A 19,480-nucleotide genomic window follows, 5' to 3' on the forward strand; every position below is an offset into this window, starting at 1 on the left:
TTTGGTGCGTCATGTGCAGCATTTCCGACCGCGCATCGCTGCCGAACTCCGCCCCCGCCTCCCCGCACCTCACAATGGGGCAGCGGATGCGTTGAAAAACAGCATCCGCTGCCCCCGTTGTGCGGCGCTTTCACTGCTTGCGTCGGTACGTCGCAACGACTCAATTCGTCGTGCCTTGTACGACGCTAGTGTGAAAGTAGCCTTATAATCACAAAATCTGTTAGAAATAGTTTTATATTATGTTGTTGATTCTGAATTTTATATTTTTGTTCAAAAATTGTATAATTGAATCTTTTTCACTTATAATTTATCCCAATTAAAAATTACAAATATTTACTCCTTATATCTTTATTTACCTTTAATATTACCATTTACGCCATGGAATATGCAGGGAAACATCAGCAATGGAAAAGGAGAAGTGTCAGGACACGCAGAGCAGTGCGGCTATAGCCAATGATGGAATTCTAACTTCCTTGTCCTCACCACCAGGGGGCGCTCTTCACCTCCATATTTATACGGCTCCCACTGAAGGCAATAGCAGCTCTGCCTGACAGCGCCGCCTGGTGGTGGCAGCAAAGGTCCTATAAAGCCATTAGGAAAGTCAACGCAGAATAACGGCAATGTCCTAGATGACACTTAAATACTAATTACATGCAAGGTTTGTATTACAGCAGTATGACGGCAAGATTCTGCCCATAACATAGTGTAACATTGATGATCCTGCAGACAGGTTCCCATTAATTAGTCTGTTCTGTATAGCCATGTGATCTCTATGGTGAAGGGCAGTATTTGCCCTGGAAACGCGTCAAAGATGAGTTTGAACAGTCTGAACCTCAATAAAGGAGTGATTTTACCTTAGGCTACTTTCACACTAGCGTCGGGAACAACCCGTCGCTGCGCGTCGGGCCGACGTTCCCGACGCTAGTGTGGTCTCCGCCGCACAACGGGGGCAGCGGATGCATATTTCCCACGCATCCGCTGCCCCATTGTGATGTGCGGGGAAGTGCGGGGAGGTGGGGGCGGAGTTCCGACTGCGCATGCGCGGTCGGAAAAAGCGGACCGTCGGGAGCAAAAAACGTTACATGTAGCGTTTTGTTTTCCCGACGGACCGCTACCATACGCCCAAACGCCGCCAAACGCATTCACCGTTTGGAAATGCGTCGCAAATGCGTCGCGAATGCGTCGCTAATGTTACTCTATGACGAAACAACGTATCCAGCAAAAACTTTTGCTGGATGCGGCGTTTCGCAAAAACGACGCATTTGCGACGTATTGCAGTTAACGCTAGTGTGAAAGTAGCCTTAGGCTACTTTCACACTAGCGTCGGGAACAACCCGTCGCTGCGCGTCGGGCCGACGTTCCCGACGCTAGTGTGGTCTCCGCCGCACAACGGGGGCAGCGGATGCATATTTCCCACGCATCCGCTGCCCCATTGTGATGTGCGGGGAAGTGCGGGGAGGTGGGGGCGGAGTTCCGACTGCGCATGCGCGGTCGGAAAAAGCGGACCGTCGGGAGCAAAAAACGTTACATGTAGCGTTTTGTTTTCCCGACGGACCGCTACCATACGCCCAAACGCCGCCAAACGCATTCACCGTTTGGAAATGCGTCGCAAATGCGTCGCGAATGCGTCGCTAATGTTACTCTATGACGAAACAACGTATCCAGCAAAAACTTTTGCTGGATGCGGCGTTTCGCAAAAACGACGCATTTGCGACGTATTGCAGTTAACGCTAGTGTGAAAGTAGCCTTAGGCTACTTTCACACTAGCGTCGGGAACAACCCGTCGCTGCGCGTCGGGCCGACGTTCCCGACGCTAGTGTGGTCTCCGCCGCACAACGGGGGCAGCGGATGCATATTTCCCACGCATCCGCTGCCCCATTGTGATGTGCGGGGAAGTGCGGGGAGGTGGGGGCGGAGTTCCGACTGCGCATGCGCGGTCGGAAAAAGCGGACCGTCGGGAGCAAAAAACGTTACATGTAGCGTTTTGTTTTCCCGACGGACCGCTACCATACGCCCAAACGCCGCCAAACGCATTCACCGTTTGGAAATGCGTCGCAAATGCGTCGCGAATGCGTCGCTAATGTTACTCTATGACGAAACAACGTATCCAGCAAAAACTTTTGCTGGATGCGGCGTTTCGCAAAAACGACGCATTTGCGACGTATTGCAGTTAACGCTAGTGTGAAAGTAGCCTAACTCAAATGGATCTACTCACAGCTTTTCCCCTAATTACAGGATGGTACACTCTGCACTCAGGATCCTCCTCTCCCCCTGATGAGGATGGTACACTCTGTACTCAGGATCCCCCTCTCCCCTGATCAGGATGGTACAATCTGTCCTTAGGCTCCCCCTCTCCCTTGATCAGGATGGTACAGTCTGCACTCAGGCTCCCCCCTCTGTACTCAGGATTTCTGTCTCCCCATTGAACGTACACTCCATACTCAGATCTCCCTCTCCCCTGATCAGGATGGTACTCTCTGTACTCAGGTTCCCCCTCTCCCCTGATCAGGATGGTACACTCTGTACTCGGGGATCTCCCTCTTCCCTGATCAGGATGGTTCAGTCTGTACTCAGGATCCCCCTCTCCCCTGATCAGGATGGTACACTCTGTACTCAGGTTCCCCCTCTCCCCTGATCAGGATGGTACACTCTGTACTCGGGGATCTCCCTCTTCCCTGATCAGGATGGTACTCTCTGTACTCAGGTTCCCCCTCTCCCCTGATCAGGATGGTACACTCTGTACTCAGGGATCTCCCTCTTCCCTGATCAGGATGGTTCAGTCTGTACTCAGGATCCCCCTCTCCCCTGATCAGGATGGCACACTCTGTACTCAGGATCTCCATCTCCCCTGATCAGGATGGTACTCTCTGTACTCAGGTTCCCCCTCTCCCCTGATCAGGATGGTACACTCTGTACTCGGGGATCTCCCTCTTCCCTGATCAGGATGGTACTCTCTGTACTCAGGTTCCCCCTCTCCCCTGATCAGGATGGTACACTCTGTACTCAGGGATCTCCCTCTTCCCTGATCAGGATGGTTCAGTCTGTACTCAGGATCCCCCTCTCCCCTGATCAGGATGGCACACTCTGTACTCAGGATCTCCATCTCCCCTGATCAGGATGGTACACTCTGTACTCCAGGATCCCCCTCTCCACTGATCAGGATGGTTCAGTCTGTACTCAGGATCCCTCTCTTCCCTGATCAGGATGATACACTCTGTATTCAGGCTCCCCCTCTCCCCTGCTCAGGATGATACACTCTGTATTCAGGCTCCCCCTCTCCCCTGCTCAGGATGATACACTCTGTATTCAGGCTCCCCCTCTCCCCTGCTCAGGATGGTACACTCTGTCCTCAGGATCCCCCTCTTCCCTGATCAGGATGGTACACTCTATACTCAGGCTCCCCTGATGAGGATGGTACACTCTGTACTCAGGATCCCCCTCTTCCCTGATCAGGATGGTACACTCTATACTCAGGCTCCCCTGATGAGGATGGTACACTCTGTACTCAGGATCCCCCTCTCCACTGATCATGATGGTACACTCTGTACTCAAGATCCCCCTCTCTCCTGATCAGGATGGTACACTCTGTACTCAGGATCCCCCTCTTCCCTGATCAGGATGGTACACTCTGAACTCAAGATCCCCCTCTTCCCTGATCAGGATGGTTCAGTTTGTACTCAGGATCCCCCTCTCCCCTGATCAGGATGGTACACTCTGTACTCTGAGATCCCCCTCTTCCCAGATCAGGATGGTTCAGTCTGTACTCAAGATCCCCCTCTTCCCTGATCAGGATGGTACACTCTGTATTCAGGATCCCCCTCTCCCCTGATCAGGATGATACACTCTGTACTCGGGGATACCCCTCTTCCCTAATCAGGATGGTTCAGTCTGTACTCCAGGATCCCCCTCTTCCCTGATGAGGATGGTACACTCTGTACTCAGGCTCCCCCTCTTTCCTGATCAGGATGGTACACTCTCTACTCAGGATCCCCCTCTCCACTGATGAGGATGGTACACTCTGTACTCAGGATCCCCCTCTTCCCTGATCAGGATGGTGCAATCTGTCCTCGGGATCCCTCTCTTCCTTGATCAGGATGGTACTCTCTACTGAGGATCCCCCTCTCCACTGATCAGGATGGTATACTCTGTACTCAGGATCCCCCTTTCCAATGATTAGGATGGTACACTCTGTACTCGGGGATCCCCCTCTTCCCTGATCAGGATGTTCAGTCTGTATTCAGGCTCCCCCTCTCCCCTGCTCAGGATGATACACTCTGTATTCAGGCCCCCCCTCTCCCCTGATGAGGATGGTGCACTCTGTACTCAGGATCCCCCTCTCCACTGATCAGGATGGTACACTCTCTACTCAGGATCCCCCTCTCCACTGATCAGGATGGTACACTCTGTACTCAGGATCCCCCTCTCCCCTGATCAGGATGGTACACTCTGTACTCAGGATCCCCCTCTCCCCTGATCAGAATGGCACACTCTGTACTCAGGATCCCCCTCTCCCCTGATCAGGATGGTACACTCTGTACTCAGCCTCCCCCTGTTCCCTGATCAGGATGGTACACTCTACACTCAGGTTCCCCCTCTTCCCTGATCAGGATGGTACAGTTTTTACCTCTCTGTCCGCTATGTGGTATGCGCTTCCCTTCTGGTCATTACGGTAGCCGGCAGCCGCCGCCGTATTCCTCCGCAGTAGCGCGCACTCCGCATCCCAGCGCTGAGCGCTCCCGATCTTCCCTCTGCCGGGAGTGGAGTCTTCGGCTGCGGCGGAAATGGCGGAGCGCAGAGCCTTCGCCCAGAAGATCAGCAGGTACCGGCGCCGCGGCCATCATCAACCCACCGGCCTGACAGGACCGGGAGACCGGGGATTCCCAGCCTGCCATTCCGGCACAGGCCGCCCCCGGGGCTGACAGGCCCGACCGAGCCCTGCTCTCCTGACAACCGGGCCCGGGGCATTGTGTGCGGGGAGGAGGGGGCGGAATGTCCGCCAGTGACGGCCGAGACCCTCACCGCAAAGTGTCACCCCGGTATATCACCCGAATTATACCTCACCCCGGTATATCACCCCGAATTATACCTCACCCCGAATTATACCTCACCCCGAATTATACCTCACCCCGAATTATACCTCACCCCGAATTATACCTCACCCCGAATTATACCTCACCCCGAATTATACCTCACCCCGAATTATACCTCACCCCGATATATCACCCGAATTATACCTCACCCCGATATATCACCCGAATTATACCTCACCCCGGTATATCACCCCGAATTATACCTCACCCCGGATTATACCTCACCCCGGATTATACCTCACCCCGGATTATACCACCCCGAATTATCCCTCACCCCGGTATATCACCCCGGTATATCACCCCGGTATATCACCCCGGTATATCCCCCAAATTATACCTCACCCCGGATTATACCAACCCGAATTATACCTCACCCCGATATATCACCCCGAATTATACCTCACCCCGATATATCACCCCGAATTATACCTCACCCCGCTATATCACCCCGAATTATACCTCACCCCGATATATCACCCCGAATTATACCTCACCCCGATATATCACCCCGAATTATACCTCACCCCGAATTATACCTCACCCCGAATTATACCTCACCCCGAATTATACCTCACCCCGAATTATACCTCACCCCGAATTATACCTCACCCCGCTATATCACCCCGAATTATACCTCACCCCGCTATATCACCCCAAATTATACTTCACCCCGATATATCACCCCGAATTATACCTCACCCCGATATATCACCCCGAATTATACCTCACCCCGATATATCACCCCAAATTATACCTCACGGCGCTATATCACCCCAAATTATACCTCACTCCGATATATCACCCCGAATTATACCTCACCCCAAATTATACCTCACCCCGGTATATCACCCCGAATTATACCTCACCCCGGTATATCACCCCGAATTATACCTCACCCCGATATATCACCCCGAATTATACCTCACCCCGGTATATCACCCCGAATTATACCTCACCCCGATATATCACCCCGAATTATACCTCACCCCGATATATCACCCCGAATTATACCTCACCCCGCTATATCACCCCGAATTATACCTCACCCCGAATTATACCTCACCCCGAATTATACCTCACCCCGAATTATACCTCACCCCGATATATCACCCCGAATTATACCTCACCCCGCTATATCACCCCAAATTATACTTCACCCCGATATATCACCCCGAATTATACCTCACCCCGATATATCACCCCGAATTATACCTCACCCCGATATATCACCCCAAATTATACCTCACGGCGCTATATCACCCCAAATTATACCTCACTCCGATATATCACCCCGAATTATACCTCACCCCAAATTATACCTCACCCCGGTATATCACCCCGAATTATACCTCACCCCGGTATATCACCCCGAATTATACCTCACCCCGATATATCACCCCAAATTATACCTCACCCCGCTATATCACCCCAAATTATACCTCACTCCGGTATATCAACCCGAATTATACCTCACCCCGAATTATACCTCACCCCGATATATCACCCCGAATTATACCTCACCCCGAATTATACCTCACCCCGAATTATACCTCACCCGGTATATCACCCCAAATTATACCTCACCCCGCTATATCACCCCAAATTATACCTCACCCCGCTATATCACCCCAAACTATACATCATTCCCGAATTATACCTCACCCCGAATTATACCTCACCCCGAATTATACCTCACCCCGAATTATACCTCACCCCGAATTATACCTCACCCCGAATTATACCTCACCCCGAATTATACCTCACCCCGAATTATACCTCACCCCGAATTATACCTCACCCCGAATTATACCTCACCCCGATATATCAACCCAAATTATACCTCACCCCGCTATATCACCCCAAATTATACCTCACCCCGATATATCACCCCGAATTATACCTCACCCCGATATATCACCCCGAATTATACCTCACCCCGATATATCACCCCAAATTATACCTCACGGCGCTATATCACCCCAAATTATACCTCACTCCGATATATCACCCCGAATTATACCTCACCCCAAATTATACCTCACCCCGGTATATCACCCCGAATTATACCTCACCCCGGTATATCACCCCGAATTATACCTCACCCCGATATATCACCCCAAATTATACCTCACCCCGCTATATCACCCCAAATTATACCTCACTCCGGTATATCACCCCGAATTATACCTCACCCCGATATATCACCCCGAATTATACCTCACCCCGAATTATACCTCACCCGGTATATCACCCCAAATTATACCTCACCCCGCTATATCACCCCAAATTATACCTCACCCCGCTATATCACCCCAAACTATACATCATCCCCGAATTATACCTCACCCCGAATTATACCTCACCCCGAATTATACCTCACCCCGAATTATACCTCACCCTGAATTATACCTCACCCCGATATATCACCCCGAATTATACCTCACCCCGATATATCAACCCAAATTATACCTCACCCCGCTATATCACCCCAAATTATACCTCACCCCGATATATCACCCCGAATTATACCTCACCCCGATATATCACCCCGAATTATACCTCACCCCGATATATCACCCCAAATTATACCTCACGGCGCTATATCACCCCAAATTATACCTCACTCCGATATATCACCCCGAATTATACCTCACCCCAAATTATACCTCACCCCGGTATATCACCCCGAATTATACCTCACCCCGGTATATCACCCCGAATTATACCTCACCCCGATATATCACCCCAAATTATACCTCACCCCGCTATATCACCCCAAATTATACCTCACTCCGGTATATCACCCCGAATTATACCTCACCCCGATATATCACCCCAAATTATACCTCACTCCGGTATATCACCCCGAATTATACCTCACCCCGATATATCACCCCGAATTATACCTCACCCCGATATATCACCCCGAATTATACCTCACCCCGATATATCACCCCAAATTATACCTCACTCCGGTATATCACCCCGAATTATACCTCACCCCGATATATCACCCCAAATTATACCTCACCCCGAATTATACCTCACCCCAAATTATACCTCACCCCGAATTATACCTCACCCGGTATATCACCCCAAATTATACCTCACCCCGCTATATCACCCCAAATTATACCTCACCCCGCTATATCACCCCAAACTATACATCATCCCCGAATTATACCTCACCCCGAATTATACCTCACCCCGAATTATACCTCACCCCGATATATCACCCCGAATTATACCTCACCCCGATATATCAACCCAAATTATACCTCACCCCGATATATCACCCCACTCCATCCTAATAATCAGCCATGGATCTGGGCTCACCCCCGCCCATAGTCACCTTTGGTACCTGCTCCCAAATAATCCAACACCCCACAACATCAGGTGCCTCCGTCCTAAAATCTTCTATTCCTAGAATTCCGCCCCCCAGTAATCAGCCCGGACCCCCATTACCCCCGAGTCTTGTGTCCCATCAGTGTTACCTATGCACGGCTGATTATTGGGGGAGGCGGGAGCTGCGGAGAGATTGAGGGTCGTTTTCTGTCATCTTCAGTTTTCATTCTTGTAAAATCCGAGTAACAAGTACATAAGAGGCGAAAAATCTAATAATCAGAAGACGACAAAGACTCCAACCACAGCGCTCTATTGTTCTCTGATATCAGCCAGAGCATGCTGAGGAGGGGAGACTAAAACCTCTAATTTACCCCTCATCCCACCCATCTATCTGTAATGTATGTACACAGTGACTGCACCAGCAGAATAGTGAGTGCAGCTCTGGAGTATAATACAGGATGTAACTCAGGATCAGTAATGTAATATATGTACACAGTGACTGCACCAGCAGAATAGTGAGTGCAGCTCTGGAGTATAATACTGGATGTAACTTAGGATCAGTAATGTATGTACACAGTGACTGCACCATCAGAATAGTGAGTGCAGCTCTGGAGTATAATACAGGATCTAACTCAGGATCAGTAATGTAATATATGTACACAGTGACTGCACCAGCAGAATAGTGAGTGCAGCTCTGGGGTATAATATAGGGTGTAACTTAGGATCAGTAATGTACTGTATGTACACAGTGACTGCACCAGCAGAATAGTGAGTGCAGCTCTGGAGTATTGTGCTGTGGCTCCTGTATTACAGATGATTGCACATTTCCTCCTCTGCTGACTATTAGGTGATGTGTTGCCTCCGTCATTCCTTGCTCATTACTCATAGCGTCCGGCAGGATGGAGGAAATATCTTTGGCCTCTCACACGGTTTTAGTGATTTCTGTGATGTCCGCCCCATTAGGCCTCGCCTCGCTGTTAGTTCTTTCCGCCGTTCTCTGGTTATATTTTGGGGTAACGTTTGGTCAGACCCCAGTATAGGGAATGTGCGGCCCTGGATCTCTCTCAGCAGATGCCGTGCATTGGGGGCTCCCTGTGACCGGCGGCCCCCCTGCACCTCTGGATCTAGCGATGTGATGGAGAACAACAATCCTTGTAAAGCTGCCACCTCCATTGTTCTTGTAGTAATAAGTGCTGATGGGGCGGAAACGATCGGTCAGTCGGGCGTAACGGCGTCTCGTTTGTGCCCCAGATTATTTTGTATTCTGATACCATTATTATTGGACTTCGCAGATTCAGTATTTTCTTTTCGAGTTCTCAGTTGCTGACATTTTCTAGATACTTTCATAGAATGTTTTTCTGATACTTTTTCCTAGTTGAGATTTGATACAATGTAGCATACTGTTATTTTAAGGTTTCTGCTTCTCTGCTCCGATCTCTGAGGCCGTGTATACACTGGGATTTCTGGGGAGACGTTTGGTGTAAAATTGCTCCAAAAAAGCTTCCAGCCCCATTTCAGATAAAGCCTCCATTTCATTTTACCAGGAATCAGAGCCTACAGAACAAGGCTGATTAAAGGGTTTGACACGGACTTGTAGGGGTCCGCTGCTCCTCCGCGGTTCTTGCTTCCTTTGTTCTGTGACAATCAGTTTACATAACTGTCTCCCATGGTCGTTGCCTGTACGACTGCGGACTTTACTGGTCTCGTTACGGAGAACCAGTCCTTCCCAATATAGGAGAAGTTTATATATATATATATATATATATATATATATATATATATATATATATATATATATATATATATATATATAAATAAAATATATATATATATAAATAAAATATATATATATATAAATAAAATATATATATATATATATATATATATATATATATATATATATATATATATACAGGTCCTTCTCAAAAAATTAGCATATAGTGTTAAATTTCATTATTTACCATAATGTAATGATTACAATTAAACTTTCATATATTATAGATTCATTATCCACCAACTGAAATTTGTCAGGTCTTTTATTGTTTTAATACTGATGATTTTGGCATACAACTCCTGATAACCCAAAAAACCTGTCTCAATAAATTAGCATATCAAGAAAAGGTTCTCTAAACGACCTATTACCCTAATCTTCTGAATCAACTAATTAACTCTAAACACATGCAAAAGATACCTGAGGCTTTTAAAAACTCCCTGCCTGGTTCATTACTCAAAACCCCCATCATGGGTAAGACTAGCGACCTGACAGATGTCAAGAAGGCCATCATTGACACCCTCAAGCAAGAGGGTAAGACCCAGAAAGAAATTTCTCAACAAATAGGCTGTTCCCAGAGTGCTGTATCAAGGCACCTCAATGGTAAGTCTGTTGGAAGGAAACAATGTGGCAGAAAACGCTGTACAACGAGAAGAGGTGACCGGACCCTGAGGAAGATTGTGGAGAAGGACCGATTCCAGACCTTGGGGAACCTGAGGAAGCAGTGGACTGAGTCTGGTGTGGAAACATCCAGAGCCACCGTGCACAGGCGTGTGCAGGAAATGGGCTACAGGTGCCGCATTCCCCAGGTAAAGCCACTTTTGAACCATAAACAGCGGCAGAAGCGCCTGACCTGGGCTACAGAGAAGCAGCACTGGACTGTTGCTAAGTGGTCCCAAGTACTTTTTTCTGATGAAAGCAAATTTTGCATGTCATTCGGAAATCAAGGTGCCAGAGTCTGGAGGAAGACTGGGGAGAAGGAAATGCCAAAATGCCTGAAGTCCAGTGTGAAGTACCCACAGTCAGTGATGGTGTGGGGTGCCATGTCAGCTGCTGGTGTTGGTCCACTGTGTTTCATCAAGGGCAGGGTCAATGCAGCTAGCTATCAGGAGATTTTGGAGCACTTCAGATTTCATTTTTCAGCACGACCTGGCACCTGCTCACAGTGCCAAAACCACTGGTAAATGGTTTACTGACCATGGTATTACTGTGCTCAATTGGCCTGCCAACTCTCCTGACCTGAACCCCATAGAGAATCTGTGGGATATTGTGAAGAGAAAGTTGAGAGACGCAAGACCCAACACTCTGGATGAGCTTAAGGCCGCTATTGAAGCATCCTGGGCCTCCATAACATCTCAGCAGTGTCACAGGCTGATTGCCTCCATGCCACGCCGCATTGAAGCAGTCATTTCTGCCAAAGGATTCCCGACCAAGTATTGAGTGCATAACTGAACATTATTATTTGATGGTTTTTTTGTTTGTTATTAAAAAACACTTTTATTTGATTGGACGGGTGAAATATGCTAATTTATTGAGACAGGTTTTTTGGGTTATCAGGAGTTGTATGCCAAAATCATCAGTATTAAAACAATAAAAGACCTGACAAATTTCAGTTGGTGGATAATGAATCTATAATATATGAAAGTTTAATTGTAATCATTACATTATGGTAAATAATGAAATTTAACACTATATGCTAATTTTTTGAGAAGGACCTGTATATATATATATATAGGTGTGTGTTTCTTTTTGGGTGAAAATTCTCTAACATGATTTTTATTTTATTTTTATAGCTTCCACAGTTTTTTTTTTTTTTTACATCCTTGAAAGATAAACAGACCCTTGTATAAATCCTACAGGGACTGATCCGATCGTTCTTTCTTTTTCATGTTAAAAATTAATGAAGTTTTTATTTGTCTTAAAATTAAAATAAAAAAAAAAGACCGATACCCACTGTCCGAACCCCAAGCATTCTTTTGCGTCACTTCCCTTGTCCCCCTTCTGTCTTCTTGCTTATATCCCGTGACTAATGCAGCCATTCACCATTGACGTTCCATCAGCGCTCCTGGCTGTCTCCTCCGAGTTAAAATGTCTTCGCTGCAGACAATCGGTAGGCGCTGCAGACAATCCATGATGATCCCTGCTGAAAGAGGAAGCGAGCGGTCGGGCTTCTTGCTTCTCACAGCAGCCTTGTATGGTGCAGGCTCAGCTCTTGAGCCCGCCTTACCTGCCCACACATGACATGCGCCATTCATGTACTGCGGGAAATTGCATGAAATAATTTTTCTGATTTTGGAAACCCCCTTTAAGCTTTGCACTTCTTCTTTCACTTTGTGAGCGATGAGTCAGAATACGTGGAGTTTTTTTAATTCCAAATATATATCCTGTCTACTGAGTCCAAAACCTGTGCAGCATATCCACGATTTACATATGCAGAGCAGAGCGGCCTGTGGGCTTGCATAGGACTGCATGTAATTCTCCGTCACCAACTCCTTTACCATGGAAAATCTACTTTTAGGTGTGCTGGTTGGTCACTGCTTCTAGAAGCTGCGCATACATCAGTCATAGCAAGCAAATGTAAGAAACTATGTAATGTATCTTATCAGAGAAATCTGCTTTTTTTTCTCCACTTTCTGTGCTACGTTTTATTCTTTTGATTCCTGAAACTACCTTTCACTCTGGGGAAACAGCTAAAATCCAAAAATCCTGCCAGCTCACTGAGGGATCAGATTACAGCTGCTTATTAAAGGGTGAGAAGCAGAGGGACATAACTGCTGCTTTCTAGTAAGTGTTTATCTCACCCTGGAGCTGGATTCACATCTTCATTGCTCAGTACGTCTGTCTAATGTCCTCTTTGCTGCATCTGTACATATGCTACATAGAGTCAGGAGTTTCGCACTGGGATGTAATTAAGGTCCTGGACATTGCTGCCTTTACTAGCGCTCATGTATCAGCACAGCTTCATTCCTGGACTGATTTCCCCTTGTACAGCTCTTAAAGGATCCCCCACCTCAGTCTGCCATCAATATTCTCTTTCCACACATACACAAGCTGTGTGATCGCCACCACCTCGACTTTCAGATCTGTTTTGGGCACTCTCCTCCCTATCGGCAGCCTGTGTGAGCTACCCTTTCTAAAAGCTCAGATGCTTTCCCCCCTCTCCACACTCTGATCTGTGCATGAGATTACCAGCTTCATTTTTTTTTTTTTTTATTATGGGCCGTTTATCCAACAAGACAACATTTTTTGCAAAAACGTTGGAAAAACATAATATATCATTAGGAATATAGGTGATTTATGTATAAATCTTAGATTTCTGATATGAAGACATCAGTAGTAATAGCATTTACTGTGCATTATTTTTTGTAATGGATTATTCGGGAATTGTAGATAGTTGGCAAACCTGCCTGCATACAACATCTTTTCCCTCACTGCTGCTATCTCTAACACTAAGAGAAAAAGGAGGAAATCCAGTGGTCAGGAGGAGCAGTGAGCTGTCGTATCTGTGTCGGAAGCAGCAGGACAGCCAGCTAGGTGAAGATGCTGCACAGACTCTACAACAGCAGAATGGTAGTTTTACAGCACAAGTATCCATAGCCTTAAAGTCTCCCCCATAACTGACGTAAGATGAGGGGCAGACAGTACGGTACTGAGGCAGCTGTATAATGCCCATAGATTAGGTACAGATCTAGTCGTCGGACCACCTATATGGGACCAAGCCCCCTACGATCAGTGATCTTCCATGTTCTTTAGAGCTGCTCATCCTATCACTTTTGTAGGATCCACGGTGAATCGTCAGATCACCTTTTGCAGGGTTAGTCTTCTAGTTCCCATGATCCGGTATGACCTCTCCTAACTAGGTCACAACATCGGGAGATCCTCGCATTTATTGCTGTACTGCCTCTTTAAGTGGATCCATTCTGACCTCATCATTTTGTGTTATCGCCTTCCTTTTTCTATCAGACGCCGTTTTTCTTTTTTATATTTTAATATTTTTTTGTAAATCGTCGTTGCCGGCAGCCGAATTCCATCAGTCACCGCCGCACAATGATCTATTGACTTTTTTTTTTTTGCAGCGGCTGCAGAGATATTTTGCACGCGGAGCCCGGATGGCCGGTGGGCATGTTCTGCCGTTCTGTCTGCACTTTTTATGAATTTCAGAAAGTCGCTATTAATATTAATCTGTTAATGCATAAATATCCGACACTGAGATTTAGATTGGAGGTAATTGCTTGGTGTAAGAGTAGAGACTCTTAAAGGGCCAGTACGCTCTTTGTTCGCACCTTTTGTCATGGCTTCCATTCCTTACGGATAAATTTAGAAAAAATCCTCCATGATATCTCTTCATACACGTGCACACTCAACTCAGCCGAGCATCCATGTATGCTATCTAGAGGAATCTGACACATCTGAGAGCAAAAGGATTGGGCATATTGATATCTAGCTGCCTGATCCCTTTTTTTTTTCTTCCAACAGGGAGACTATACACATTAGACGATCAGGTTGTCCCCTTGGAATCATTGAATTCTCCCAATATTTGTGTCCCAACTTTTTCCAATGTCCAACTTTTGAAACTGTCAATCAAAACTGCAAAAAAAAAAGTCTTTGTCGGCTTTTTTTTTTTTTTCTTAAATGCCTGTATTTTTTACTTAAAAACATTTTTTACAATAGGGTTTAAGAAAAAATGTTGCACTTTTTGTGTTCTACATCCTCTGTCGCAGAATGAGTGAACTGTGAATCCATCAGCGAGCTCGCTGAGATCTGCGAGCCTTTATCTCTCTTCTTTTGAATGATCTAAGCTGATGTATAACCACATCATAATAGAGTGAGAAGATGGATCAGGAGGAGAGCGATGAGGGTCCCAATGTCAGACGAGCTCTCTGATCATCTGCTATGCACGATTATACATAGAGGCTGTAGAAACCGAAACCGTCGTAAATTTTTAGGAAAATTATGGCAAAAATTATTTTTATCCCAAAATACGGTACATTTATTTCAGTAAAAATAACTTCCTCGATGTCGGCGGCCTTTAATATTATTTATTATTTTTCCAGGACTGTGGCCGCAGAGGTCCGCAAACAAATCTCAGGTCAGTACGGCTCCCCGCAGCTCCACAAGAACCTGAGCATCGGGGGATCGCACCATGCCTCGGTGAGTTCAGCGTTTGCTCTCTGGTGTCACGACGCTCTCTGGTCGCTGCGAGGTATAACTTTCCTGTCGTTTTTTGGGGTTTTTTCTCCTACTTACCATTCAGATCCCTCTTACCGAAGTGGTCGACCCTGTGGATTTTGAAGAATATCTCACCAGTCATCCTATGGTGGCAGACTCCGGCCCTTTAAGAGATCTGTATGAGTTTCCTACCGATGACGTGGAGGTCATCTATACGCCGAGGGAATGCCGGACGGTGGCATCGTCCGTGCCGGAGGAGAGGTAATTCTTGTTTTTACTGATTGACCACTGATCAATTGACTGATCGATCGGCCATAAGTGAATTTTTTTTTTCTTAAAGTGACATGGACTCGCACGTGAAGGATTGTATACGGAGCTACACCGAGGACTGGGCCCTCGTCAATAGGAAGTGAGTGATGATGATCCTCCCCATTGCACAAGACAGCCCAGCACTTGGGTTATGCTTTCTAAAACAGCAGCTGATGTGAAGCAGAGCTACAGTGTAAAGCATGGGGGAGAGAGACAGTAGGAAATTGAGCCTCTGATGAGACATCTTTGTGTGTGACAGATACCACAAGCTGGGCACAGGCTTCAACCCCAACACCTTAGACAAGCAGAAGGAGAGACAGAGGGGGCTTCCCAAGCAGGTCTTCGAGTCGGATGACGCCCCGGAGAGCAGCAGTTACCAGGATGAACAGGTGCGGAGTTGTCAGGTTTCTTTGTTTTTCTTTGCTACAGCCACAAACTTTACTAAACTTTAGAAAACTTTATAAACTAATATAGGTGTGAGCCACACTACCCAAAATATTGAACCTCAGTTTATATAACTACTACTTTATTTTTACTTTACTTTTATTTATTTATTTTTTTTATAAAATAGGCCCTTAGTCCAGAAAAGTGTAGAAACAACAATGATGAATTAATTTTCCCTTTAATTGAGACTTTCACATTTACCTCTTACTCTCTCGAAGTTTTGCAACACTTTTTTAATTTTTTTTTTTCCATTTTTCATTTTAACTTTTGAACTTTTGCTTTTTTTTGGCGCCTCTCACTTTAGTCCTTACCAGGAAAAAGTTTCTAAAAACTTTTTTTTTTTTATGTAGTTGAAAGTATTTCATGACTTTTCTTTATATAGAAAAAAAAGGCTTTTTATTTTGGGCAACATTCATTAACCCCTTTTTGAGGAATTTGGTACAAAAACAAAAATATTAGCAGATAAGTCAGTTAAAGAAAACAATTCTAGAAGTTCTCAAGATGGAAAAAAAAAAAGTTTGATTGAAAATGAAAGTTGGTAAAGTGAATGCAATAATTCTGCCTTGTGAAGGCTCCAACGTGTAATGTACCTGTATGTTCTTATTACCCAGCGTCTGTCAGGGAAGGCGCCGGTTGCAGGATACGGCCATATCTGCCCCTAACAGCAGGGACTGGAGTGAGCTCTGATCGCTGCTGTTAACCACTTAGATGCTGCTGTCAGTCTCCTGTGCTCGTCACCCCTCCATAACATGAAGCATTGAATGTGCAGTGAAACAAAGAGCCTGTAAAAGTAAAACAGTGTAACATTTTTAATAAAAAAAAAAAAATTACAAAATTAATTTTTAGGTCCCAAACACATGCAGTTAAATCGATCGACAACCCCTTTAAGGAAAGTTAATGCTGTGCTTTCCGAGGAATGTCCTGCTGTGAATGCGGGTAGATATTTCTTTCCATTTCTAGGTCTCGTTAACATTTTTCTTCTGGAAGGAAAGATCTTGTCTTGTGAACATTTGTTCCCCAGGGAGGTGATTAGTGCAGAGTCTGATCCTTCATGTTCGGTGTCTGCAGAGCTGAGTGTTTGTTCCTTCTGCTTCCCTTCCTCCCCGCAGGATGATCTGAAGAGACGCTCCATGTCCATTGACGACACGCCTCGGGGGAGTTGGGCTTGCAGCATTTTTGACCTGAAGAACTCCCTGCCGGACGCTCTGCTTTCTAACCTCCTGGACCGGACCCCAAACGAGGAGATAGACCACCAGAACGAACACCAAAGGAAGTCCAACCGGCACAAAGAGGTCTTCGCCCTACACCCGGCTCAGGACGAGGTGGGGCCACAGATATATCTGGGGGAAACTGCGCTGTGTGTATGGGGCCCGTACCCTGCCCAGGGGGCCCTATGGCTTGCCACGCTGTATGTATGGAGGTGTCGACAGGTTTCCCTCCAGACATTCAGCATTGGCCCCCATGGCAGCACCCAGAGCCTCTGCCGCTTTCCATTGCGGCTTTCCATGCTGACTCTGTGCCAAGTGCACCAGTCCTAAAAAATATTAGTTTACTCTTTTAATAATTTAATAAAAAGAAAAATGTTACAATGACGCTTATTTTTCATGTTTCAAAAAAAACAACAAAAACATAACAGTTCCCTTTTCCGGTATTTTCTTCATTTTTTTGGTTCCGGATGTTGCATTGACAGCGCTGCAGCTAATCAGTGGGTTCTGCTTCAGTTAACGGAAGCAGCCTCTGATTGGCTGCAGCGCTGTAGACGCCGGAAGCAGCGGAGGAGAGGCGGCGCTGGACCTTCTGTCGTTTTTACGTCATCCATATTTTTGCTTTATCCGCAGGATGAACCCATCGAGCGCCTCATCGTGCCCGAAGTTCCCAAAGAACATTTTGGGCAGCGGCTGCTAGTGAAATGCTTGACCCTCAAGTAAGATCAGCTTCTGACGTGTACGTTAGATCGCAGAGATTTGGGGTGAGGCCGCACATGTCCGAGTTATTGAGCTTTATATTAAATATCCGCTGCTTCTTGCTTACCTGGAAAAATGTATATGAGCAAGAAGCAGGTGACATAGGAGTGTGACAGCAAGACCTGACTACGCAGGGTTTGTTAGTAGTCTGTTTCCATGGAGACACATAGATCTGCATAGGAGCCACTCACATATTTGCAGTCTCAAAATTTTATGACCGGGGGAGAGCGGAGGGAGCACGTGCCTTCTTATTTCAGCATTGGTTGGGTCTGACTCTGAACAGTCATCAACGAGCTACTGGGTCTGAAAGACTTTGACCAGGAGGAGTTGAATCGGGCGCCAATGTCCTGACGCCCCATACAACTCCTGGTGGAAGTCTTGGGACTGGAGGAGAACAGGCGCTCCCGCCGTCCCAGTTATCACCGGGGTTGGTAATGGCTTCTCTAGACTGGAATACACCTTTAAAGGATTAAAGGGTCTTGGGACATGATGCATCGAAGGCCATGACTTTATAAGATTTCTTGCTATTTATTGTAAATCTTCGCGTGTTAATGAGTGTTGGGGTCTTTCGTTATCCCCCCGCTTATATGCATAACATTACGAAGGCGCCCGGCCCGAGTCTCGTCTCGCTCGCATTTTACGAGGCAGCGGGGATGTCGGCCTCAGCGGCGTTCTTGCCCGGGGACACGATTTCTGATAGAAATTTCCTTCCCTCATTAATAATAATGTCTTCCCATTTTATTAGTCCTAATCTGCATCAGTGGCTGCGGGTCGTTCCTCCGACAGCTGCATTATAGGTATACAGGAGGTGACGTGCGGCTGCGGAAGACCACCTCACTTTGTCATGTATCAACCACATAGTAGGTGCAAATGAATCTTCTAATTTATGAGCTCCTGGCTTTATGAATCGGAATATGCAGATGATAAAGGGAAATTCTACCTATTATCCTCAGGTGAGGGTGGTAGGACGCTTGCACCGCTGCAGGAGAGCGCAGAGACGTTAGATTCAGGTTATATGCCGTAATATTAGGGGCAATCACTCCCCCCAACCATGCAGTGCATGTAAGTGGCCACTAGAGGGAGCCAGACTAGTATCCTGGATTATACAGGGGTTGGTTATAGTATACAGACAGTATATCAGAGATGTGAGTACACCCCTGACATTTTTGTAAATATTTGGTTATTGTATACAGACAGTATATCAGAGATGTGAGTACACCCCTGACATTTTTGTAAATATTTGGTTATTGTATACAGACAGTATATCAGAGATGTGACTACACCCCTGACATTTTTGTAAATATGTGGTTATTGTATACAGACAGTATATCAGAGATGTGACTACACCCCTGACATTTTTGTAAATATGTGGTTATAGTATACAGACA

General features: G+C 46.3%; 1 protein-coding gene across 11 annotated transcripts in view; it reads left to right on the forward strand.

Moving 5' to 3' along the window:
- Positions 1-4,558: 4,558 nt before the first annotated feature.
- The window catches only part of DOCK7 (dedicator of cytokinesis 7), a 101,493-nt gene continuing 86,571 nt past the window's right edge, over positions 4,559-19,480 (forward strand). For 5 of the 11 annotated variants that reach the window (XM_077278855.1, XM_077278845.1, XM_077278846.1 and 2 more), the window contains exons 1-7: positions 4,559-4,819; positions 15,261-15,357; positions 15,461-15,636; positions 15,716-15,784; positions 15,944-16,073; positions 17,238-17,450; positions 17,967-18,052. In XM_077278855.1, the coding sequence (XP_077134970.1) occupies positions 4,782-4,819; positions 15,261-15,357; positions 15,461-15,636; positions 15,716-15,784; positions 15,944-16,073; positions 17,238-17,450; positions 17,967-18,052 (809 nt within the window). In that variant the 5' untranslated portion in view covers positions 4,559-4,781. The remainder of the gene's footprint in view (positions 4,820-15,260; positions 15,358-15,460; positions 15,637-15,715; positions 15,785-15,943; positions 16,074-17,237; positions 17,451-17,966; positions 18,053-19,480) is intronic. The other 6 variants (XM_077278847.1, XM_077278850.1, XM_077278852.1 and 3 more) reach the window with 2 other exon arrangements.

This window comes from Ranitomeya variabilis, chromosome 8 (assembly GCF_051348905.1).
Source record: "Ranitomeya variabilis isolate aRanVar5 chromosome 8, aRanVar5.hap1, whole genome shotgun sequence".
Taxonomy (NCBI): Eukaryota; Metazoa; Chordata; class Amphibia; order Anura; family Dendrobatidae; genus Ranitomeya; species Ranitomeya variabilis.